This window comes from Ischnura elegans, chromosome 11 (assembly GCF_921293095.1).
Source record: "Ischnura elegans chromosome 11, ioIscEleg1.1, whole genome shotgun sequence".
In the NCBI taxonomy this organism is placed as follows: Eukaryota; Metazoa; Arthropoda; class Insecta; order Odonata; family Coenagrionidae; genus Ischnura; species Ischnura elegans.
Window position 1 is genome coordinate 57,251,206 of NC_060256.1, and position 27,077 is coordinate 57,278,282.

Sequence of the window (27,077 nt, forward strand, 5' to 3'; positions counted from 1 at the left end):
AACAATAACAAAATTATTTACTTTGATCGCATGTGTAGGAGTAAATTAATCCACAACCACACTACGCCTCGAAATTTTAATTGACTAATACAGTCACACAAGAAGCGCCAATTCAAATACCCACACGTAGTACATTTTTAATCTAAAGGGGATACTTATTTCATTGTGGAAAAAAAAATGCTTTTTTAGGGATTATCTCACATTCATAGGAAGAGTCAGGCCGTGAGGGAAATGGACTGGCAAGCTCGAATTAAGAGCGGTGTTACAGTGATCCATTTCAGGAGCAGCAAATTCTTTAAGCTATTCGACTCACGCTATTTTGAAGAAAGAACTTGAATATAAGCAGCTGGAGCGATCCACTAGGGAGATTTCTTGAGTAACTGAGTAAAACTTTGTTATAATGAAAAAATTATAAATGCTACTCTATATATCATAGTTATGGGGGGCTGCACCACAATTTCTGGGTATGGACAAACCCGAGTTCAACTATGTCCACCATAAATAAAACATTAGTTTACATTAAATCACTCGCCAAAGGAAAATGTCGCCAACTTCGGACTTATCCTTCCTTCCCCTCAGCCTTTAGAATCGAAATGAGTGAGACTACTTTCAGACGGGCACCAAATAATGAGCCAGAAATTGTATGCTTCACAGTTCTCTTGAAATATATTTAATAATTGTGCATTTTATATGAATTCAACTTTATAGGACATCACCATTGAAGATGGAAATGGTATCACCTAAACTACATGTGGAACCAAAGCTGCTCATTTATTGAAGATACTCATTCATGTTGATAATACTAATAAAATATTCCCATTATATTTCAAAGCAAATGATTATTCAACAGTATTTCCTAATATTCCAGGCAATGGAATTCCCAAAAATTGGCCATCGACACAATCGTATGTCCATAGCACACTATGGGTGCTTTCCATTCATGCGACTCACGCGTCGACTTACGGTAACTGTTTAAACTTTCCTAATCCTGTGCGTTACCATTTGTTGACTAGTGTCACAACAGTCTGCCACACACACAGAATGGAACATTTAAACCGCGACGCAAGTTGACTTGTGTCAATGAATGGGAAGCACCCTATTATCAGTCATTCACATGGTTAAATGGTGTAATCAACTGTTGCTAAGTTAGACTGTTAAAATTTGGGAATATATTCATCGGCATTTCCTCAGCTCAGGGCCGACTCGAAGCAAAATACTTACCAGGGAAAACTACTCCCCCCCCTACCAGTGGGTTTGGTATGAAATACCCTCCAATTAAACCATCTGGCTGTTTGGTCACCCACTGAGCTACATTGCCTGGCCTTGACTTCCTCATTAGTAGTGTTCCATCATCAAAATGGAAAAACAAATACTTGGGCCTTCACAAACGTGCATTTTCAGAATATTAGAAAATACCACCGACAAGCCAGCCACATGCAAATCTATGCTGAGTATTAATGAAATATTTCATCCATCATTATCCGAACTTACTTGCAACTGTTACATAATCATTTGTCATGCATGCTACTCAACCAGGTATTTCTGGCAGAACATAATTACCCTCAACTACTACAGTCATTGATAAAGTAAATAACACTAAAACGTTCAGGCAGGGAATATTAGAATAATGAAGATGCAGGCAGATCCAACCCAATTGAAGTTCAATAATTTATAATCGAGCCTGAGCATATGAGACAACTAACAGGTTTAATAACCATCAAACTATTCATAATGGGGGATGTAGATGGAATACTTTCCTTCACGCTCATCACACTAAAAATGAGTTATGTCCATTTCCCTTGAAGGCTTCAGAATGCTTTGTACATCAGACACTTCTGGCATTAATAACTATGATACTGTCTTGTCAATATAGAAAAAAAGCATTGCCATTTATAACCAAGACAACACTCCATAAGTATTTAATCACATGATAATTAACTGGGGTGCGCACATTCTCTGCTGATAGTAAGTAAATTATGACTCATTTCAACTTAGTACATAAATATACCACCTTCTAATATGGCTGCCACTTGCTTCTCGACATGTCAATTCCACGGCAGCACTCATTAACAATCCTCATTTTACTTGGCCTTAAGAGCCGACCTCAACATATGAACCACATTAATTTTGTTGATCAACGGGTAAGGGTACAAGGGTAACATGACATGGTGCACCACTTCAACAAGTATACAAGAGAAAGCCAACTGAAAAAACATTAAAGATGCTGTAGAAATGTCATAGGTGGCATAAGCCTTTCAAAACCAAGCACATGCCAGTCACCCTAATAGACACTGGGATTCATCAAGATGCAACCAACACCTATTGCAATCTCACAGAAAAAAATATCCGGTGAAGGCAGCATTCGCCACCCACTCTCGAACCAGGAGCAGGAGGGACCAAAAACGTGAAGTCTTAGCCAAACAATGGAGTCAGGCTTGGGGCTTACCCATTTGCACTCTAACAGTTCGAAACAACTAAGCAGGCAAGCAAACATGGCTAAATCACATGGGAGAGGGTGACCCTTAAGCAAGCATGGAAGTTGACTAAGGACTCCACAGATGGCAGAGTGGGAACCGAGAGAGTAAGTCACAAAGCATCTTGACTTTGCCAAATGCACATATATATAGTTTCTAAGGAAAAATATGAACCACAGGTAAGCATGGTGCCAAAACAATGAACAAGGGCCCTCATTAGGAGCAGAGTGAGGAAAATACACTCTATGGCCTAGTTAAGTGTTGACTTCCCCATCTAAACTTTCTCACTACTCAACCCCTAATTCTTTGGCCCCACTGCAGCAAAGAAAGTAGGACGAGTATGTCATGCTCAATAAGGCACTGTGGATTCAGTAAGGGACTTCAACTTAAGATAAAGCATTTACATAGATGTTGCTTTGACGCATTCTGAGATATATTATTCCAAATGGATCAGAAATACTCATTAACCACATTCTAACTTTAATTGGAAATGGACAACTTCCGTAATTTTCCCTCTAATCCACTCACCTTATGCCTGCCTTCCCAGTCAAAACAGATATAAGATGATATAACGAACGAACCATCATTTACACTAACTTAATAAGACACTTGGATAATGGATCTGATATTTAATCCAAAATTAGACAACAATTTGGATAAGTCTGCCATAAAGTTTGGGTAACAATCCTTCTATCATGGAAATTATTATTGTAGAAACTAAAAATAAAATAAAAACATTTCGAAGTAATAATGAAAAACAAGGAAAGGGATACGCAAAGAAAATGACCTTATACACAATAGGTCATGCCATTTACTGGTGGACATAAATTACATTGATTTCATCGATTTGGTGACATATCAACAAAATTCCAATTTTAGTACAATTTTCTTAATGAAAGAAAACAGTTTAAAAGTTTCCAAAAAGAATATATATTGTAAATTTAAAGTAATTCCACTTCTTCCTCACGTTGGCCAGCCGATTTCCCTGAAAATACAGAACACACATTTACTAAGGATAAACATACCTCCTAATCAGCACCAAAAATATTACTTCATTACAGGTTCTTCTTGAATAACCAAAAACAACTTCCATATAGTTTAACACTTTATTCAGAAGGTCGTCAGAAGGGCCGAAATGTGGGGATATACAAAATCATGGGATAAAATAAATCGCCTGCGGCATCGCTTTTGATTGAAATAGCCCCTCCATAAGCCGACACTACTTTTGCACGCACGACGAAACATTCGAGTAACCACATGGCTACCACTGGGTTTACAACATGAAAAGTAAAGGGGCCAATATATAACAGTGGTTTCCCACCTAAACAGTTGGTCTAATTTCCAATAGCAGATGTATTTAAATGGTTTTCTATCTACATAAAGGCAACAAATTATGGACATTGCAGAAGTCGACTGTGGTCAAAGGGGTCTCAGTCAGGAGCAGCGGCTGAAAGTAGTAACTTTCTGCAGCCCAGACAAGAGAAATAAGAAGTACAAGGAAGTTCACCCAGATTAGGCGAACCAAGAGAAGCCACAATAATTGGAAAATCATTAAATTACATCCCCAGTCAACTTTTATCATACACCTATTAAGCTATAACATAGTTTTATGATACACAAAAATAAATCAAATTATCAATAACCACTCCAAAAAACATATAACCCTTTATAGACAATAGAGCTACACACAATTTCTCATTTGAATAATAATAATAATTATTTTAATAATAATTAGTTTAAGACTTATTTACTTTGATACACTAACTGACCAATATCAAAAAAACCTTGATGGGTCCTTTTGAGAATAGCTTAGTCAAGGGAAACAAGCCCACACATGTACCAGTCACACGTGACAATATGTAATAATAAAAGGGGTTAAGGGAAAGGAAATCAGGACAAGGGACAGGAATAATATAAAGAAGGGAAGAGAGTGACAACCAGCACTGTCTCTGCGTTAACCCCGGGCACACAGGGGCATCAGTACAAAGTCTCCAAAACACCACCTTCAAGTAAAAAAAATGGGTAAACCGCAGTTTATCCCCACTCTCCACACGCGCTCACAGCAAAGAGAATCGTACCAAGATCCTCTGTACACCCTGATCAAGAGAAGCACTGGGAAAGAGGGAACAACAGAAGTCCACAAAAAAATTCTCTCCTAAACCCCCTTCCCACAATACTGTGGCAAGCACAGGACAAGTGGGCGCTCTCGCACGATCAAAGACCTCGATACTCACACCATTCAAAGAGCTCGAGGCAACACAGACAGCACTAAAAGAAGCCACAATCTCCTCGGTATGACCCATTAGATGAGATCTGCCACATTCATTGGCATCTCTTCTATACGGGTATTGTAGAATGTTTCAATGTCCTTAAGGGCACGCTTATCTTCATCCGTGACGAAGTTGATGGCAACACCCTTACGCCCGAAACGACCTCCTCTTCCAATTCTGAAATGAAACAAATATACAACTTAAGTCATACACAACAAACAATTCCATATCACCAACCACAATTGCTACACCAATACCGAAGATACTGCTTTTCGAATACTTCTCACAGTCACCATTGCTGTAAAATCCACTCCTTTCTGAACCAGCCAACCCCTATGTACTATTCTTCTCTTGCTAATACATAGGAGCTAACAAACCTTTAGTAGCATATAAATCAATGAAAGTAAATGTTTTTAGGGAGAGCCTGGAGTACGGAACTAGTTACTATTCCTTTAAAGTAACAATTTAACTGTTGTGAAGCCAGGAAATGTTCAGCATTTTGCCCATACCAAATTTTTTCAGTTCCAGCCACATCGCACATGCAGATATATCAGTTTATGACTCATGAGTTAACACAAAATTGTAATGCAGTGTAGCTTGCTGCAAGATAACTACATTTTTCAATATTTTGCCTAGGTTTTTCATTTTAACTAATGAACAAGGTTTCTGAAGCATCATGTTCATATGTTGAGGAATTACTGTATTTACAATCAGGATCAGCAATAAGTCAGCATAGTTTGCTATAGCTTATAAGCTGAACAATATTTTTGCAGCCAAGCTTCATAAGGTTATAATGTGTCCTCCCTTTTCTTGAACACACTTTCATGGACACAATCAAAAAACTTAATGTAACCTGTTAACTGCAACGGTTAAGTAAATTACTACTGATTGAAGCAGTAAAGAGGAAAAATTGACTCAATACGTAGGAACAAGAGTGACTTCCATTCATTAGTAATACTTGGTAAGTATAATGATGAAATCTTTCATGTATTAATGGCAACTATAGCACCTAGGAAGTAATACTGCAGGAATGTAACCATTGACTTGAAAGACTTCATATATAGAGAGATGAGAGAATTAAATATAAGAAATCAATTATTATTCATGGTCTTAATTTTGGCATGAAAGTAAGAGTATTAAACGCAACGCACACCTCTACACTCACATCATACTGGTTAGAATCAATCATACATTAAGTATTTCCAGTCAGACTTGAAGATGACGAAGTACATTTCCTCTCTTAAAATGAACATCTTTACGTAAAACCAACAACTTTTGCTATTCAATAGACTCGCAGAAAACCTTTCAGTTTCTTTAACAATAGTAGCGTTGGCATAGCATTAACATTGATGATAGTGAAATATATCTGGCCGAATCTGACAGAAATGCCATAGTTAGTAGGTATGAGGACCGAAAGATTGAATGGTTCATAAATGGCACTAAATAATTTTAGGTAAAGTGGGTGACTAATGATTCAGTCTCAGTCCAGTGAATGCTTAAGTGGAAGAGTTTGAAGAACAAAACTTCCTCAGTTCATTTATGAGGCACAAGATCAGCTTGTGATGAGAACATCCATTACATTTTCTTGCCTAACAGATTTTTTCACCAGACATCACTTCATATCCACACAACATGAACTTGGAAGTACAACTTACAACATGAAAACATGTACAACTAAAGAATGTTAAATGTTAGACAAGAAATTACTCAACATTCTGAATAGACAATCGCAAACATTCACACATTTAATTTCATACTTCACAACCACTGCGTTCAGCAGCAGGAGCACCGTGCATCAAACCTACAGCAAAATTTATCCAACCCTGCCATCCATGACATTCCGTGGATCAACTACTGGGCTTTGAAATGCTCATGAAAGGTTCATTTGGAATTCATGGAAGTGCTACCCCTTGGGTGGAGAGAAATAGACATAGTAGCTGTAAATGGAAGGAGAGTTTTCATTCTACGAGCACCCATAGAAAATCATGAAACATTCAAAGAAATCTTTAACAAGAGGTATGCCTTTTCCTTCTCCCAAGAAGTTATTCATATTCTGTGTGGGGATATTGAAAGTATGACATGTTAGATAGGATAAAAAGCAAGTTGCAAGGCAAAGCTCTTCAGGAGGTAAGGGATACACAGGTATCCAAAGAACCAAGCCAAGTGTGATTCAAGGGAAGGCTTTCTGGATACTTGATCAAAAGAGTATGTTGCCATGACGGCTGATCCAGCATATGCATCCAAAGGAAATGAAAACTGAAGTTGCAAGCATACATACCGTTACCAAATTAAAGCAACGAGTTAGAGAGCCCTTATCTCAAAGTGACGGCATGGAAAAAAAATTCAGAGGAAATCTAATTTAGTTTTCCACTAGATTAATGATGTCAATCTTTTTTCCAATCTTAGTCATGATTTTGTGTTTACACACATGCCTCGTGTAGCACAATTACAATATAGCACAATTTCGTTCCTCAGGAAAACATTGCAACGCAGTGTAGCCTAATAAAAAAACTTAAAACACTCTCATGATAAAACGTGAACTTGCGCTAAGAACACACGAAATTGCTACCATTTTACGCATATTAATAGTATTGCTAGCCTCAAATCTTCTTTTCTGTTTATATATTAATCGAAATCCATTGCTGTGCAATGGCCAAAAGTATTACTTGTCATTGGGTCCAGATAGCCAGCCTACCGAAGTAATTTATCTCGTCTCCTTAACAGAATGACAATAGATAATTTAGATCATTAATTAAGCATGGAGCTAATGGAAATGAGTTTTTTTAAGCAATATGGTTTGAGACATAATTTTTGCCGTCATCGAGCGATTGACTTCCAGGTAGAGGGAGAATCGTGTTCAAGCAAGTGCTAGTCTTTGTACTGCCAAACTGCCTAAGTTTAACGTGTAAAATACAGGCAATCCCCAACTTTCGTACACAATGCGTTCCTGAAATGTGAATGAAAGTTGAATGTACGAAAGTCGAACCATGGAGTTCCATATTAATTAGGGGTTACGTTCCAGAAGAGAAAAATATGCATGCTAAATCCTCATTTTATACACACATTTAATTTTCATTAATAAATCTTTAATAATAAATTAATAAAATTCCTCACAGTATGTATTTTCTATTTAAAATACACAGAAAAGTGCAAATAGAAGCTAAAAAAATAACAAAAAATCCATTGAGTGCTGAAACTACCTCTCGGTGATTCAGTTGACATTCCACTAATAATTTACTCTACGACTAAAAAAAACATGCCAAGAAGCAAAACAAAATGCAATTTTGAACCCTGACTTTCATTGATGCCTCTAAAATTTTACGTCAAAATTCTTCTGGGGGTAACACCTCGTTGCTGCATATCTCGTCATCATGTATCTTTTCAATAAAGACAAAAGACATACGGAATTCGGATATTTCGTCCAACATCATTGCTGCAAGTGTGAATATCGTGCATGTATTAAAGAGCACTTAAGCGAAAAATCACCATTGGAAAGAATCACTTATTTATTTATTGTATTTTAATCTGTTTATAACAATATAATATTTATAATAAATGCCTAGTCAACTTCATGTCTCCTGATTGTCCTGTCCTGTCTCATTGCCCCCAAGAGAAAATGTGAGCCTGTCCTTGGATGCCTTGTGCCCGCGAGCAACTTTTTCTTCTTTCACCAAATATGCTCTATCAGACATTTTCGTCCAAAATAATTCGGTTTCATCAACATTAAATATTTGATGGGCAGAATAGCCTTCTTCGACAATTTCAGAAAAAAACTTAAACAAATTCTAGTGCTGCTTCTTTATTAGCACTTGCAGATTCACCAATGAATTTTGCATTATGCAAACACGCCCTTTTCTTGAAGCGATCGCACCAACCTTTGCTCGCCTGAAATTTGGGTGTATCAGCATCATCTCTCAATTGTTGCTTCAGCAACTGCGAGCTTTTGCTTGAATAACTGCAAGACTAAGAGGAACATTTTTTAAATGTTGATCTTCAACCCAAGCTGACAGCATTTTTTCCGTCTCTTCCATCACTACACCTCACCACCTGCTAACAATGATCGACGAAATGTTCCCAGCATTTCTTACATGGTCTCCAATTTTGTCTTTCTCCTTCCCAATGGAGCACACTGTAGAATGGCTTATTTGCAAAGAACGTCCAATGGCAGTAAATGATTCCCCACTTTCAGCACGTGTAATAATTTTCAACTTTTGCTCGATAGTGTTCAGTTTATACGACCGTGCTTATTTCCACTGACGTCTACCTTCTCAGTCTAATGTTTTTCACTCATTTTTTATCACTACAAATGAAGAAATTGAGCAGATACAAAAAAATTGCCTTGAGTAAAGTCAACACTCCCCACGTTCGTATTTTCCGCAAATACAATATTGCGGGACTCTAAAAAATTACTTCTAGACAAATGTTCGAAAGTCCTAATTTAGGGAATGAAAGTCAAGTAAATGGTGTCAATTTGGAACGTACGAAAGTGCAAATAGTACAAAAGTCGAGGACTGCCTGTAAATCAGAATTAGAGAGGTCAAAAAGTTTCTTCCACTGGGTACACCCAGCATTACGACAGATATTTTTCGAGGGCGATGCAAAGCTAAGCAAGCATTAACTATTGCGTTATTATCAGCTTACTTAACTAAAAATACAAGATGTGTCAGATCGACAACACCTAAAGCCAGTTATGTCCAAGCACTCATGTGATTTACGGCCATGAGTACACTCTGCATACTCCCATTTTACGATCTTCTTGTGTTAAGCTCAATTATCCCAGTGAGGGGAATGGGAGGAAGATGACAGTGGGAGAGGGAGTGAGTGAGGCTACTTCTAAAGCATGGAAACTTAAATTGTAATAAAACCCCCTCCATCTTTTCCCGTGTTAGGCATGGAAGTGGAGAGTACAAAATTGCTGTAGTTAGATCGGCACCCTTACATTGAGTTTCAACTTATGGAAAGCTATAGGAAAGTAGTCGCTGCATGCTATCCTGTGATGTATATTTTGATACTTCATTTATGCACAGGAATGTAGCTTGATCAAGACGTCGTCAGCTATTGCCATGTAGGAAAATCAGAGTTATTACCAAGAAGGTAAAATAACAATCAACCTTAGGTTAACGAGCAAGGACTCAGCATCACCAAGTAAACAACTATAAAAAATGTGCAGAAGCAGAGTTACTGTGCTGATAGCAGAAATCCTCTGCTAAACAACAGAGCAGAAAACTCACTTCACCCAATACTTAGGGCATGATCCAAGGCAGAAGGCTAATGGGGTCTAGACATCCAGCAGAAGAGAGAGATTGAAAAACATCAACCATCCCGTCGCCTGGATGCACCCAATCACACAAACAGAGTGGGAACAAACAGAGGGATGTGGGTAAGGAGTGGAGTTAACTCAAGTCTCAGGGACGTAGTAGTGTCAGGTGGTTGGCACGAGTGCATCATGTCCGGGAAACCTAAATCCTTGGACCTTAGACCCAAAATTAAAATTATAGAAAAGTGCGGAAGTAGCAGGACTTAAAAAGACTGATATCAGGAGGTGGTTTGGTGTCTTGTCATTTACCTTGTTCACAATATAAAAGAACAAAGATAAAATTTGTGCAGCATCGACCAAACTATGAACAATTAGCAGCCAAAACTACTTGTGACAACGGGAACATCCTAAAATGGAATCTGCAGTATTCAAGTGGTTTTGTCAACAAAGGTCTGGAAGAATGCCCAAAAATGGTGCAATGTTTTAAGACGAAAGCTGACTAAATAACCAATGGGGAGAAATATCTTCGACCACCAAATCATGCCGTATTTCTTATTAATTATTGAGCTTTATTTGACAGATGAATTCATTAATATACTTTCTGTTACACGTTCAAGAAAAAAATTTGTGCTGTAACAACGCTTTTTACTACACTTCTACAAATAGAAGTCTTATGAATAGTTAAGTGGTGTTGAGTTGGTCTTTCTAGCTCAGTTCATGACATTGTTAAGTTTCGCTTCTTAATTTAGCACTTCCATAATTAAATTTTCAATACTGAAAGAGTGAAACTGAAAAATTGAATTTACAATATTCAAGGAGATTTTCTGAACTTCGTGTTCATATCCAGGATAAAACTGATTACAGTAAGTCTTGGACATACGAACAAGATGCGTTTCGAGACTGTTTATAAGTTAAAAAAACCTAAGCAAGGCACCAAGTGTAGCTATCCTGCTAAATGCATCACTGCATTGTACTTTTGTTTTAACTCACGATGGCGATGATAACTGATCTACCTCCTCCCACAACACTGCTACAGGCAAAAAAATATCACTGACCACCAGAAAGACAGGCAAAGCGCTGAACAGTTCCTGACTTCACAGCAGTTTGAATTTATCCAAAACTTAGTTCGGACTGCACCCACCCTCCTCGTTGCACCAGTCAATCTCAAAGGTGCCAAATTTCAAATTTCGGGTACGCTTTTCTTGAATGCTCATATCTCTGAAAGTTCTTAAGTGGAATACTTGTAAGCAGAGGACTTATTGTATATATTAGAGAATAATTTATTTTCTCTATCACTTAAAGTGTTAAAAGGCAATACTACCCATCATATAGAGGAATTAATACCCCAGTCCTGAAATCAGAACTATCACTGAATCTATCCCTCACACAAAAAAATCTTTCTGTTTTTACTGAGAAAAAATTGTTTACTAAATGAGCAGGGAAAAAACAAATTTCTAAGAAAATCAGAACTTAGAGAAAAAAGCTCTCATTTCCACCAAAGTGACATTTTTTGGCATGGCAACTTTTAGTTTCTCTGTCTCTATTGCCTGTAATTATTTTGTTCGTATTTTGCCTATAATGGCAAGAATATGCTCATAATAATAATAGCAAGAGTCACTTTGATCTACCATGCAACTTATCCATCAGTGGTCTTCCGCAAAGATTGTGCCTTTATCTTTGAATCTTGAACTCAGCATTCTGTTTTGAGAAAAGGGGGGGGGGGCGCGAAACACGTTTCTATTGTTCTCGTGTAACCTGATATTTTTTTCGAAGCTAAGGTCCTCGTAATACGATCCCTGCGTGAGCTGAGACCTTTTTTTATTTCGGAGAAGAGGAAAGCTTCAGAGGGGGGAGGCGAGTACTGAGTGGAGGGGGATAGCGGATCTTGGGAAATGTGCTAATGTTACTATCCCACAGCACTCCACTTCTCCCTATAGTAATTCAATCTCCTGGGGGTGTCTGTCGTTATTAGCCACAAACAACACTTTGTAAACACTTCGTCTCATTTTCGTTAAATGATGGATGCAGGAAAATTATACGACGGGACCGCGATCTTTAAACGATCCAAACGAGGTAAGCGTAGTCTATTGAGAGCTATTGCCATAAATTGAAAGCCTATTTGCTGTAGAAATGTTTCCTTAAGTAAAATTCCAATGGCAAACTCATATTTCTAAGCATATGTCATGTGCCCTAATTTTGTGTGGGAACCGAACTTCGAGTTACAAATCAGATAATTTTCGTAAATGGTTCATTCTGGGTCCATTAGAAATGAAAGTTATTTGATTCGTCCTTTTTCGAATACAAGTCCATCCCAAGCTATCACTGAAATTGAAACGCTTAAGACAAAATAACAGACTTCCGCCATTAAAATGAAAAATATAGGTCGTGTCGTCATATAGTACGGACCAATTACTACACTTCGAATATTCATTTGTAGAGAAATGCGTAGACTAAGAGTCTGTGCGTGCCTGACCATGAAACATGATTAACATACCGAATTTGATCAGTAAATCGTAGTATTATTATCATTGAAGTTAATTGATATTATTATCAAGAGAATAAAAATATCAATTAACTTCAAATGATTCCCACTTTCAATGATATGGTGGATGGTTACCAAGTATTCCATTTTTACCCATTCCTCAATAATCTCTCTACATTTTTTTCACTTTTATTCTGTAAAATTGTAGCCATGTAAAGATGTAGTAGCCATGAACTCGAAAAATCGACATCATCGTGTCATTGAAGATGAGTGCAAAATATACTTATCAGAAGATCATTAAGCTAGAATTCTGAACATCATACACCTATTTTACAGAAATTCATCTAAAATTTTGCCAACTTGATGCCTTGTGATGCCAAAACAAAATGACAGCCGTATGACCAATTGAATTACCTCCTGAATGCACATTTTGGCATCCAAGGTCATCTAAAAAAGAAAATATTCTTTCTAAATGCCTAGAAATTGATAGTAATATAGTAGTATCATCAGCATGCATTAACTTATTTTGCAGGCTTATCCCACCCTTGTGGAATGAATAGACATAGGACAGTTGTCTTCTCTCCTTATTTAAAAAAGTGGCAGCAAATAAGTATCTTTCAATCGACACTGCTTCTAACAGCCATTTGTGTGTCATTTTATGGAATTCATGACATCTACATCTTGTTCCACATATAAAGAATACTCTCGCTCACCATTTGAAGAGGGGAAAACCCACCATGTCAGGGGGAAAACCCACTATGTCAGGGGAAAAACATGCTTAGTTATGCAATGATTCCTCCAAGAAAATTGACCTTTGAATTGGCTTAAGGTTGGATGGCGATATTTGGTGGAACTTGTTCGCAGGAAACATAATGAAATACACTTTTGTATGTTCCACAAGAGTTTTTAATCCCGACCTAGGTTTCGGCAGTACACACTGTCTTGATAATGACAGTGTGTACTGCCGAAACCTAGGTCGGGATTAAAAACTCTTGTGGAACATACAAAAGTGTATTTCATTATGTGACCTTTGAATTGATAAAAGGAGCATCAACTCAAGTGAACTGCACAAAAACATTGGGCCCCTGTTTTTGAAAGGGGAAAGCATCCCACTGGGAGAATATCCGTTGAACCATGGACTGCCCCCAAGGATTACATTTGAAAGGATAAACCATCAATGAATAAAATTTCCAGAAAACTAACTGCTCTCAGAGAATAAATTGTGTCATCAGCGAAAATGTACCCGTCAAATTCATGAAGTCAAAGAGAAGGTAGTCACTGGTGATTAAGGAAAGGCTTAGCATCATTAGATAGAATTTAATACAAGGTGTCCAGCAAAATTGAATTTTAGCAGAAGTCAAGAGTTATCTGCATGACAGAGTGGTATTCAAGATATGCCAGAGTTAGATGAGGAGGTACAAAGATTTGCACTCAAAGCAAAGCTATTACCACCCGCATGCTGTTTTTGTTATTCATTCAAAACAGATTTTAAAATTTGTAATAAGTATTAAGATAAATGACATTATGCAATGCTTAGGACATCACACTATCAGCATTCAACTCAAGGGAATCATCCCATGACATTGAGAAATCATCACTTCCATTCTTCTTCTATCACTTCATGTACCTCAGATTGTAAAGCATAACAGATAAGCTTATAGACATACTTATAATGACAAAAATAAATTGTCCAAATAATAAAAATGCCAACAGATGTAACTTGGCCCATAAAATATGAAAGCCATGTTCATTACAACCATATCCTATAAATATTTGAAATAAAGCCAATTCCAATTTACCATTAAATACTAAATATTTGCTTAAGGGAAAAGCTGAAAGATGACTTTAACATTATGAAGAAGAATTCAACAACAGAGTTGAAACTAAAAACTTGAGATAGATGCTAACAGCAGGTAGAAATTTCTGAATTTCACATGTTACTTTATCACAGATGTACTCTACATTGCAAAAACTAGAAGCTAAATTCTCTCTTTTCTTGTGATTCCTACAGAGAGCAATAGTGCATACTAATGATCAAATACAATACCAATTGGAAAAATATAATGTAAAATAAGGTACGGCTGAATCCATTAAAATTAAGATAAATTAACATTTGGTGTTCATTGTTTACTACAACATTTATTTTCTTGATATTTAAAAATTGTTTTCAGCACAGAAATCTGGTCCCTTACATCAAAACCACAAGTCATGGTAATAAAAAGTATAGGAACATCTAGGACTCTTGAATTGGGAACCTTGATTTCATGATAAAAATAGAGCATTTTTTTGAAGAAAAAAAATGCAGTACAAGAGTGAATAATACTATGGGACAAAGGCCTATAGAAAGTGTACGATCCCACGTACACATGAACTCTCTCGTCTCTCGTATGCTTTTTGTCACATTGAAATCTGTAGCTTCGTTTGGATGGTAGAGCTCAAACTTGGGTGTCCTGGTTCTTTTTTAAAGACAGTAACATTAGATTCTGGTTTTCTGAATGAAGTTCAGAAACATTGAACAGTGACATATTTTAAGTCCAATCAATGTGATATTGGGGTAAGAGAAAGACACTCATTTATTTACTTCAATACTATCACATCCTAAGTAAGAGTCGTTATGATCCCAGATAGGGTTCTAGAATTAAAATGATATCTATAATATCAAAATAAAATCTATCATAATGGTTTAGAGAAGAAAATCTTTCCAGACATCCCTGCTTTTAGATGATACTAACAACGAACACCAGGAGGCATTTGCTGGATCAAGTGTTATGTGGTGAAACACAATCTATACACATTATTAGACATAACATCTCCCTTGATGCCCAGAAGAGCAAAGCATTTTTAGTGAGAATAAAATTCACTTCTTAATTAATCATAACAGAAATCGTTAACACAAAGTCTAAATTTGACAAATACATACTCCACACATCATTAAACATCTAGATGAGCAAACAATATTCACTTAAAGGATCCCTATCAATAAAATTGAAATTGATAACAATCATTAACATAAGGAACGAAAAAGTTGCAACTTGACAAAACTAACTTTTCATTTTTCAAATGTAAAACACATTATTGAGCTTAACCAGTCATACTATAAATTGAAAATTTAATATAACAGAACATCATGCTAATACAGTAAAACCTCTATGTAGTGAACCTCTTTACATCATAAACCTCCATACATCATACCACCCCTACTGTCCCGTCAGATTTTCATGTAAATTTATACGCAAACCTCTTTGTAGTGAACCTCTTTATATCGTAAAACCTCCACTCATCACACCAAGGAGACACCCCTGAGATGGCCTAACTACCTCCGCAAAACGTACAAAGACAACAAGAGACCATTAATGCAGCTGTGATTACGTACATGGAATGACATTTCCAGCGATGAATGTTTCACTCTTTTTTTTCTTATATACCTTATTATGCAGTAATTTTCACATTAATCATTAGTTTTGGCCATTTTCTTCCATATGAGGGCATACCTCACAGTAAATAAGAAAAAAGGTATCCAACTATCCCAATCATTTCAAGTGACTGTTGAATTTAGAGACACCACATCATTTTCTCTCGAATCATGGTAAAAATCATGCGATAGCGCTCGCTTTCTGTAATTATTAAATAATAAATATATGTTCGCTGATGCATGCATGTGTGTTTGAACACATAAATATAATGGTTTAAAAGACAGTAGTGCCTTTCATTTCTGAAGGATATGAAAAAATGGTGCCTATCACTAACACCTCTCTATAGTGAACCTCCATACATCAAATTGCCCAAATTTTGGTCCCCTCCATTATGATGTAAAGAGGTTTTACTGTAATATTAAAGGCGAGTATACTGACGGAAGGATTAAGAAGAAAATCAGGAAAAGATAAATACATTAACCCATCAACGCCTATAGTTTTTTTTAATCGCACATCTTTCATATTTATAAAATATGATACATATGATTTCAACACAATGAACACTATTCAAGCTGACATCATTATAGAGGAAACCTTCTACTAAGTACGTGCACCGAAATGTATGCTAAAATTCACATATTATACATGCATTGCATGAGTATTGGCTCGGCACTGCACTGGGTGCCATATGGAATCCATGGGCGTTGACGGGTTAATGAGTTGAACATGGAATTCATGACTATAATTGAAAAGATTAACTTTGAATAGAAGATTCAAAAGTAGCAACTTCATATTGTTTTCAATTCCAACTGCAATTAACAGTACTGATTCTAATCCTGCTAGAGGCTGAAAATTACTCGTAATAGTGAGTGCAACTATTACCAAGCCAACCCGAACTTTCAAGCATGCTAATACATAATTAACAGTGGCTCTGTTAAGTCTCCATATAGCCAAGACCATGCAGTAAAATTCATTCCAATGAGCTCACGCTGTAGTAAAAGCTGTACAATGGGAAAAATGTCCCAGTTGAAGAGCCAAGCTACTTACATACTATTCACAGAATATTACAATTAAGAGGAAAAAATAAATTAATCGTAGTACTACATAAGCTGAAACTAACCTGTGAATGTAATTTTCCCGATTAGATGGAAGGTCGTAATTGATGACTAGGGAAACCTGCTGCACATCAATACCCCTAGCTAGTAGATCAGTGGTGATAAGCACTCTGCTGGACCCAGATCGGAATTGCCTCATAATAAGATCACGTTCCCTCTGTTCCATATCACCGTGCTAATTAGAAAAAATTAAATAAATGAAAAATCAACTTAAGTTATTGATCATGGACATTATGACTAAAATATGAGCTATATATAGCTAATGCACAAGATAAATATTACTATCCATTTATTTTTAGCTACAAAAATCAAACTTCACATGTAGTGAATGAATATGGATTAATGCTCACTGTAACTACTATGCCAAGTGCCACACACAAGCATCACAACAGAAAGGCATAGTTCTTCGAACAACCTAATTAATTAATTACATTAATAACCATATAAAATGGGTACATACAGCACAACACCAAACAAGCTGACTGAGAACCCATTAGCAGCCTTCTAATGATCATCAATAATAGAAAAAATGTCAAAATATTTTGAAAATAAATTTCACATGAGCTGAAGTAAAGAAGAAACAATTACATAAAGGATCGCATTTCCTTTCGCAAAGGAGCACCAACAATGGTAGCATGATGGAATATCAAATACATTTGAGGATAATATCCTTGCACTCTGCTCCATAAATACCAGCAAAATGTCTACCCGGGCGAGCACTTAGCTGTGACTCATGCAATATAGATTCCCTTCATCTCACTCTGCTTCCACTTTCCCCACTCCCCCTCCCATTTGACCTAGACTTATTGATGAGTGAACATTCCTTAGCTCAAAGAAATCTCCTATTTCCTTGAGCTCTATTTATAAGAGGCCGCAGAAATAATTGCACAATTACAATAAGATTAAGAAAAATATAATTAAAGATGGCTGACCACATTTTATTAATTTAAGATTGGATATCTATATGAGATGCACAAAGGTTAAGAAAAGACTTAGGTGTTTCTTAACCTTTGTGCATCATGAAGGAGTTTCACCATGTTACGCCAACCACCATCGCATCTATACGAGAAATATGATATAAATGAAGATGTTTTACTGCTACTCATTACAGAAGACGGTTAAGTAAACTAACTAAAATTAAGCACTGGGGTGAGGGACTAAAAGTGATTCAGATGGGAATCCCTATAACTTTCACATTCCCACCCTTTCACATGAAAAAATTTAAAGCTGGTACAAATAAAGGAATTTTCCAAGTATATGTCCCATTGCTGGCCTTCATCCACTCGGGATCTCAACCGGTGTTGATTATTCAGATATTGGGAGGATTGGTGCATTGGTTGGTGTACTTTTAATTTCCCTTAACCCTCGGAGTCCAGAGCAAAGTCTTCCAAACTTAACTTAGCCAGTAATAAACCCTCTGGGGTGAATGCAATCCAAATGACAAAAAGGGATTTTTTTCTGTTACCCCCCAATGCTTCAGCAGATTTGGAATTTCACTAAAATACTGCACAAAAAGATTTGCTTCCTGGTAAATTATTGAATAGCTCAACATTCTCACACCTTGCCATCAAAATGAGTTTATTCTGGTACTTCTTTGCAAACCTTTAGTCAAGGCCTTGAGTGTCAAAATTGTGATGCAATTGGGTAATCCTTCACAATAGGGTGTCATATATGAGTGACCAACATGATAAACTAATTTAACTTCTTTGACATTATGCCTACAAATAAATGCCTCCACATAACTTCAAACAGAGCAACCTTTTTTCAACAAACTTGCATAAAAGAATGTTTTTAACGCCGCAAAATACCGTATAAGCTTGTGTAAGAGGCGCACACGTGTAAGAGGCGCACCCCTATTTTGAGGATCGAAGCTATAAAGAAAAAAAATTTTGCGACTTTTTTTGTCCTATCGTGCGGTGTTGCAGATGTATGCCTGGAATTTCGACAGTTATCGAAATGTCCTCTTTCAGTACTATTTGAAAAAGGAAATTTTGATAACTGCGGCGGCATAAGAGGGAGTAGAAAGAGTTCCGATCCTCTCTTTGCATACGACATCGCTCTACGTTGCTTGTCCTACTCACGAACAATTTTGTTTAAAAGCTCTCGCAGGAGTATTGCAATAGAATTGCAGCCGTGGAAAATTTTAAGGCAAAACACGACAGGCAAATGGCATGAGCTTTCCCAAGAGATTGAACAACAATCGGGGCAACCTCAGCGCCGTAGGATAATAACCACGTCGTAGATTTAAGGCCCCTTGCACACACACCGATTTTGGACGGCCGGTGAAATATCGGCCGTCCACATTCCAATGGTGAACAATGGGAGAGCATTGGAGCTTGCACACGTACCGACCACACGCCGGCACCGGTAAAATGCCGTTTAGCTGCCTGCTATTGTCACTGTGGATCGCCGGCGCCGGCTCAAAAACTTAGCAACGTATCGTTTGACCGGTAAAAATCCGGCGTGTGTGCAAGCATCGCTTCGCCGGTAAAATATCGGCCAATATTTTACCGGCCGTCCAAAATCGGTGTGTGTGCAAGGAGCCTAACGGAACTACACTCGGCTCTCCATCAGCTAATGCCTCTGCCGTTTTTATCCTTTCCGAGACTCCACAGGAAAATATCAAGTTACAGGGGAACAATGGAAACGTGTTTCATCCCTACCCCATTCCACCAACTGACCTTTTTCGGTCTACCAGGTTCAATTCCCCGAGTTTCTGGAGGTCAAATGCTACGTGAGTCACCTTCTGAGCTCGAAGATATCTCGATATCTTTCAGCAATTGTATGACACGCACGAGGTTCTAAAAAGAATTAGACCTAACGCGACGTACATCTTACAGCATTTAAGTTTTTTGAGCTCTAATTGATTGACACAAAGATTTATAGCTAAAACAAGGCTATTAATATTCAACATAGTCCAAACAGCACAATTTCGGAAGAAACAAGCGTAGCATAAGCGCATTCAAACAAGACGAGACGGACTGGAAACTCAGGCAACGCAAACTGCGTATATCACATTGCTGCGCCTTCGCCCCTTCGCTTTAAAGGCAACGACGTCACATGCAAGATCGGACGTGTTCTTCCCTTTCTCCTTCGCTCGTAGCTTTAAATACGGAGGGGAGGGAGCCCTTTTCCCCTCGACCTCTCCTTCAGCGCTCTTCATTTATAAGCATTTCCGATTTCTTCTATCCACCATTAAGTCCAACAGTGAGCACACTCGTTCGAATTTTTTCAACCGCAGGTTTCGACACCAATATTACTATATGCAGTATTAATACCGCGGGATGCCCACTCGCGGCAATAAATTTAGCGCGCGCTCCGGAGCGAGTCACCCCGCGCGATCTTTTCAATGTTCACCTCTGGGGTACCGACGTGACGGCGCGATGCTTGCAAAAAATTCAAACAGGAGCATTTTAAAAATACGTCACTAAGGGAGAAACTCCCCTGCCTGCCGCTTGATTTTGACCCAGGGTTTCAGATGACTGACTCACGCTGAAAACCAAGGCCACTCAGTTCCCCTTGAACTTGCAACCGGTGAAGGGGAGGGGGGGAAGATAAGAAGTTTGTGTAAGAGGCGCACCCCATTTTCGGCTGCGATATCTGGGAAAAAAGGTGCACCTCTTACACGAGCTTATACGGTATATTTACACTTACATACTTGGACCAATTACATAACAGGAGATCGCCACAGAATAAAAAGAGAGAAACTATCAAGATGAGTATAGCACATGAATCACACATTACGTCATTGTGGAAGAGATTAAGCAGGGATGAAAAAATTTCAAACATTCTTTCAGATTCACCCACTAATGCATCCCACCAGACATTGCGGCCTAGCCTATAAATAGAGATAACACAGCCTATAAAAGAAATAACAGGCTCACCAACTCTTGAATTAGAATAGAAAATAAAACTCTTGAATAAAAAAGTTTTCACTTCAGAACAAATAATGACAGAATGTTATTCAGGGGGTGTGTTATTCACTTCAAGCTTTTGCACAACAGGGGAGCCGACAGCTGCATAGTATAGTCTCAGCATCCCTGAATGGAATAAGTCTATTTTAGCTCCATGGCAAAGCTTTTGAATGATTTGTAAGCACATCATATGCCACCTATAACAAACAGAGCTTCTGCCAATCAGCCACTACTGCTCAGGCAATGGTGGCCAAATAGACCACTCCAAGAAGAGAAATGACAAGGCTCGCAATAAGCAGCATTCAGGGGAAGATCCAATATCTCTTGTGGCAGCACTTGGAGCGCTAGCTCTCCCATTAAAAAATTCTTAATATTCAGCCATTTTTCCTAGAGCCAGTCATGAACACTTCAGAATTTCTAAATTGCCACATAAATGATGTGAGAGTTTTCAAAGCATGGCATGCAGTTTCTCCAAGCAATTTTTGAGTATTACATCAAAATTTAAAACAACGAAGATGACATGCTATAACATATATTAAAGCCAATAGCACAGCTATCCAAATTTTTCCCAAAATTTACCATAGCAGAAACTGTGAAGTCCCTGTCCTGCATGCTAGTCGTCAGCCAATCAACCTTTCGCCTCGTGTTGCAGAAGATGACTGCTTGAGTGATGCTGAGGGTGTCGTATAAGTCACACAATGTGTCATACTTCCAGTCTTCTTTCTCCACATTGACAAAAAATTGCTTAATACCTAAAATCAAGCCATTATTGTAATGTTAGTCAATCAGAAAATCCAATACACAATGGCTAAACAAATGGGCGGGTAAACAAACCAATTATTTTATTTCAATTCATATCTAATGGGAAATTTTAAAACTAGTAGTTATTGAACTCTTCTACTAAAAACTTTTCATTCAAAATGTCAACCATAGTTGATACTTTCCAGCAAATACTGAAACGCTCAAGGAAAAGATGACAATCCTTTAGCACAATAAGAAAACACATCATATGCCAATGGTACGGCAAGTAGACAGCTTGGAAGGACAAAACATATGGCCATGTTTGAAGTGGTAAATTTAATCTTGATTACTATAACATTGATAACTATAAACAATCTATACGCCCTACAATACCCATATCACAGAACTTACTCTTGCACATAGTCTACATTTTGTTGAAATGCACAAGCAATGGAGAACTCCAGGCATTTCCTCAGTAAAGAACAGTCATTATTACACATTTCCCATATTAACAGCAAACACATTACCAATACGATTTCATTTCTTCCATTCACGAGAAAAGATGACTCAAATTGAAATAACTGTGAATAAGGAAAACTTATTCATGCCAATAAGAATGAAAAATTTAGAAATAGACTGGCAGCAAGCCTCACGATGAGACCCAAGACCTAATGATCAAGAAAAACTGTCCTAAATTCTAATGAATGTGTTGTGTTAAAAGGGGCAAAAGTTGAGAATGAAAATATTCTAACAATATAAAAATTAATTTCAAATTTAAAACAACCCTTCGAAAAAAGCTAATAACAAATACTCAATGAGTCACTTAAAATTATGTCTCAAAAGTGTCTCAATTTACTGCTGGTACTTAGCGCAGAACTAACCAAACTACACCACTAATTCATCTCAAAGACATGGCACGCCCAAAAAAAGTACTTTTCTTTACAAACATCTGTACATGAGAAAGACTAAATAATAGTGAGAAAGAATTGAATGCAGACCTAGAAAACTTAGAGCAAACATAATTAGCGTGACAAGTCAAGTTTTTAATGAGAACCCTGGGAAAAAGTCATATAAGCCATCTACCAATCTTACTCCTAGGCATCAAATTTCACTCCCTGAGATTTCCAAATACAATTGTGATACCATAGCTTAAAATTAACTTGGTAACAATTTAATCACAATATACACCAATTGAAAGCTTACCGCTTCATTAAAGGTGAAATTTCCTTCAGATACTGCTTAGATAGGCATTTTACCAGATTTATCCATTTTCACCGTGAAATAAATCTTGCATTTTAAATTAAATTATCAAATTGTTTGACCTTGCAAAAATGCAACCCTATTGCCCAACCAGCCTGATCCCCTGGCATATTACTTACGACAAATGATACCGTAACAGTAATTTCAAAGACGAGAAAAAACGGTGGTACCAACTTCGCAGAAGTTGATTACCAGAAAATAGACCTACCTACCGAATGTACATTTACACAACCGTGACAAGTAACTACTACAGAAATAAAGTTCATAACAGATGAAAAGTAAAACACCTACATGAGCAATGCAATTAAAAAAAGGAGCAAGATATGGAGAAACAAAAAAGTGTCACAACACGAAAATTCATCAGTGAAGTGATCTAAGGCTAACTGAGAGACAACACCCATAGGAAATTATCACATTAAAAGAGTTAGATTATGACAATTATACCAAAGTAAGTATCCACCCTGATAATTCTTCGTCAAAATATTTATGGTAATGATTGTAGAAGATTAAAATTCTACATAATACACCTTGAACCAATAACCTGGTCCTGGGTGAAAGAGAAAATGCTAATGAACCACCAAAGATGCTACATTCAACCACAAAAGCAAAAGCGTGTGACAGCAAAAAGTAACTAATTTAATTGAAAATTCCTAATAAATGCATACCTTCCAAGGTCAATTCTTCTTTCTTGACCAATATTTTAACTGGATCCCTCATAAAACGCGTGCTGACCTCAAGCACATCAGTAGGCATGGTAGCAGACAATAATATGACCTAATAATGAAAGGATTGGATTAAAAGTGAGTACCGGCAGATGTAACGCTCGCATGCCAAACTAAAATCTTCTCCATTTCTTCCCCTAATACATACCTGCACGTTTTGGTTCAACTTCTGGAAGACATCGTGGATTTGGTCTTTGAATCCACGAGACAGCATCTCATCAGCTTCGTCGAGGACAAAGATCTTGATGGTATTGGGCCGAAGGGCACGACGAGTGATCATATCGTACACTCTACCTGGAGTCCCAACCACCACATGTACACCCATCTCCAACTTGCGCATGTCATCTCGAACATTCGTTCCTCCGATGCAAGCATGACACTGAGCATTCATGAAATCCCCAAGGGCAAGGACTACCTTCTGGATCTGAAAGCGAAAATCAGTAGGCTATTGAATTAAATGGCTTCATTACGACGCGCACTTCAAGAACCCTATGAATAACCGTAAGCCAATTATTCTAAGATACAACTAATTCATCTCACAGAGATAAATAGGATGAACACGTAAAACGCCACTTTCAACGAGCATTACAAATGTCCACACACAATATGCCACATAATTACACATTCTCTATACAATTGAGGCAAGAAAAAGCCGAGATCACAAAAGTCAACCAACCTGCATTGCCAATTCTCTCGTGGGTGCTAGAATAAGAGCTTGACATTCACGTACATTAGTATCTATTTGTTGAAGAATTGAAATAGAAAACGTAGCCGTCTTTCCCGTCCCTGCAGAAAGAATTCAATTTCCTCATTAGATTACGCATTAAAACGAATTGAACACTCAAACGAAACAAAATCCTCAAAATCTTCAATAACCTGGTGTAAATTAAGTGCGTCTTACCGGATTGCGCCTGAGCTATAACATCCAAACCCTTCACACATGGCATAATTGCCCGCTGCTGAATGGCAGATGGCTTTTCGAAACCATAACCATAAACACCTCTGAGAAGCTCTTCTTTTAAGTTCATATCGTCGAAATTATCGACAACCTATACAAATAGAAAGTTATTTCGTTAGTCGGACAAAACCTCATTATGTTGACTCAAGTGTTTGACCATTTTTCACTTACCTCCTCCCAATTAGACACAATGGTGCCGTCCGGGTCCATTCCCGGAGGGCTGTCATACTGAGGCTCCTTCTCACTTGGGTCATTCTTCTCCCCAAATTCTTCGTTTCTGCAATTACAAACAATACCGTAATTAGAATCATTAATTTAACTGACTTAAGAGTAATTCCACCTCTAACAGAGTAAGAGTGCAGCCAGCGGCGTCGGTTACCTTAAAGGAGATACTACTTAACTAATTGGGGCATACGTTCCGCCTACATTGCAAATGTAAGAGACCGAGCGGAATGACAAGCATAAATCGAATGCGTTAACACTACCATTGTGCAACAATTGAGGGTAATCCAAAAATGACTGCCAAACAAGCACATTAAACAGAGATGAAAGTCGTCGGATATCTGGTACGGCATGGCCTCGGACTCATTAGGGCTAGGGATGGTGGATCACATGGCGGCATTCTGGGTGACAGAGCAAGCTCGGATATGCAGGCTACTACGTAAACATAAAATTTTTCTGCTACATAATTGTGAGCGAATCGGAAAAAAATGCGTAATATCACATTGCTACATGCAAAAGACACCTCTCGTGACAAGAGGCAAGCTATCGCCATGTTGGCATAAGGCAACCGACCCGGAAACCTTGACAATCACTCTAAATACGCCAATAGAGACACCCAAAGAAGCCTATCAAACCGGTAGAGCAATTTCCTCGAATATAAGCCAATTATGACAATAAATCCCGACACTTTAGACAACAAATACAATTAATTTTTCTAAATAAATACCTTCGTTCAGACGAATAGGACATGTTCCTCGCAGTCAGTACGATGGAAAGGAAAGAATTTTATTGCGTCATAAGTAGTATTCATACGCAACAGCGCGAATGAAGATAGAATTTTAACTCTACTATCATTGCTGCACAATGGAGCTCTATTACACCCAATCAATTTTTAATTTCAATTATTCGAATTTTAGTTCACTGAATCCTTTAAAAATTGACCTCTTTATAAAAATTATCAATCTACTTCTCTCCGCGGAAGAATCTAGTCCATCGACTGAACAGATGGGAACCATAATGCAATTCGTAGTAAACAGATGAGTAAAGCTTCCCGAGAAATGAAGTCATTTGGCGCTCATTTAAAGTAACTCAACGGGGAAAATTTCTTCAGCGAAATTCATTATTTGGTCTTCATGGGATGACTCCATGAGTAAAAGTGTACTTAAACACGGGTAAGAAAATAATTTTCTCTGTTTATGTGAAAGTTTCGTTGGAATTCGACTATTCAACAAATTGAAAACTTTACCGGGATTCCATCTATTTAGTAGTTTCACCCACGTAGGCTTGTTACCAAGAAAAAGTTTCCTTTTTATTGAGACTCTTTAGTATTATAAATTTGTGTTTGCATATGTACAGTGAACCGTTCCATATAATTGACGCTGAACATTCCTTCGAGATCCCTCTGTAGGTATAGTAGTATCAGGAGCTGTGATAGTGCACAGAAATACGTTGACGGACCCAAAGTCATACAATTTGCAGCAAAGTAATTTTCTGGTGTTGAAGTGGAGTAGAGTAAAAAGAGAGAAAGATGCCTTCACCATAGTGTAGGACTAATTTTGGTAGGTGGCCTTAAGCCAGTACTAAGTATCAATTTCGTGTCCCGAGGCTAAACCAAATTCGAGATTGAAACTTAAGGTAATACGACAGTGGTCTTTATTTATTTATTCCAAGTTTAAAAGGGAAATATGGAAAGGGAGGAGAGATGTTTTGGGAATGTTCGATATGAGATGGAAGGATGGTGAGAACTACTGGAGTGATGGGTCCAGGAATATAGTGGTAGGGAAGAAAGTCAATGATAAGTAACTTTCTTATTAACAGGAGGCTGGGTAAAAGAGAGGTTCATACATAGGTAAGTTATGCATAGGATACTGTCTATAGAAATTGTGACATGGCCCACCAATCTTGTGGTGGTTCAAGTGTACTCACCCTCTGGCAAACATGTGTCAGAGAAAGTCGATGAGGTGTATGGACAGTCGGAGAAAATAATTGCAGTTAAGAAAAATCTGAAGAGGTTAAGAACTGTAGGGAAAAAAATCTCACAGATTCCCTGAACCAGGTGCTGATTCAGACGAACACCTAGTGTTTATGAGATCCCAAAAAATATCGGGGGGGGGGGTGGGGGGGGGGGGGCAAACTGGGGATCTTGACCAAGGAAATTTTATAAGCAGTGAGTTTTTAGTTGTTTAACCATTTCAGAAGAGCCATATTATCAACATTAGAACCCTGATAACTCGAATCTCGATATCTGG

The 27,077-nt window shown here is 37.7% G+C and overlaps 1 protein-coding gene across 2 annotated transcripts; it reads right to left on the reverse strand.

Annotated features, from left to right (window-relative positions):
* Nucleotides 1–3,244: 3,244 nt before the first annotated feature.
* On the reverse strand, nucleotides 3,245–25,662 carry LOC124168511 (eukaryotic initiation factor 4A-I). 2 transcript variants are annotated; one of them, XR_006866954.1, is made up of 10 exons: nucleotides 25,556–25,662; nucleotides 24,778–24,883; nucleotides 24,550–24,697; nucleotides 24,325–24,434; nucleotides 23,797–24,072; nucleotides 23,592–23,700; nucleotides 21,505–21,677; nucleotides 17,017–17,186; nucleotides 4,711–4,921; nucleotides 3,245–3,459 (listed from the first exon to the last, which is right to left on the reverse strand). XR_006866954.1 is itself a non-coding variant. In XM_046546835.1 (9 exons), the coding sequence occupies exons 1-9, from the start codon at nucleotides 25,576–25,578 to the stop codon at nucleotides 4,777–4,779; spliced, it is 1,260 nt and encodes a 419-aa protein (XP_046402791.1). In that variant the 5' UTR covers nucleotides 25,579–25,662; the 3' UTR covers nucleotides 3,567–4,776. The 2 variants fall into 2 exon arrangements, 1 of the variants encoding a protein (XP_046402791.1); XM_046546835.1 differs by lacking the exon at nucleotides 3,245–3,459 and having other exon boundaries at nucleotides 3,567–4,921.
* Between the last annotated feature and the right edge of the window lie 1,415 nt (nucleotides 25,663–27,077).

Bases quoted from the DNA above. Each gene is read 5' to 3' on its own strand.
- LOC124168511 (XM_046546835.1), bottom strand. From the start codon at position 25,578: ATGTCCTATTCGTCTGAACGAAG. The intron at 24,435-24,549 runs GTAAGACGCACT...TTCTTTCTGCAG, and splicing joins TATAGCTCAGGCGCAATCCG to GGACGGGAAAGACGGCTACG. The intron at 21,678-23,591 runs GTATGCATTTAT...GCTTGATTTTAG, and splicing joins AGAAGAATTGACCTTGGAAG to GTATTAAGCAATTTTTTGTC.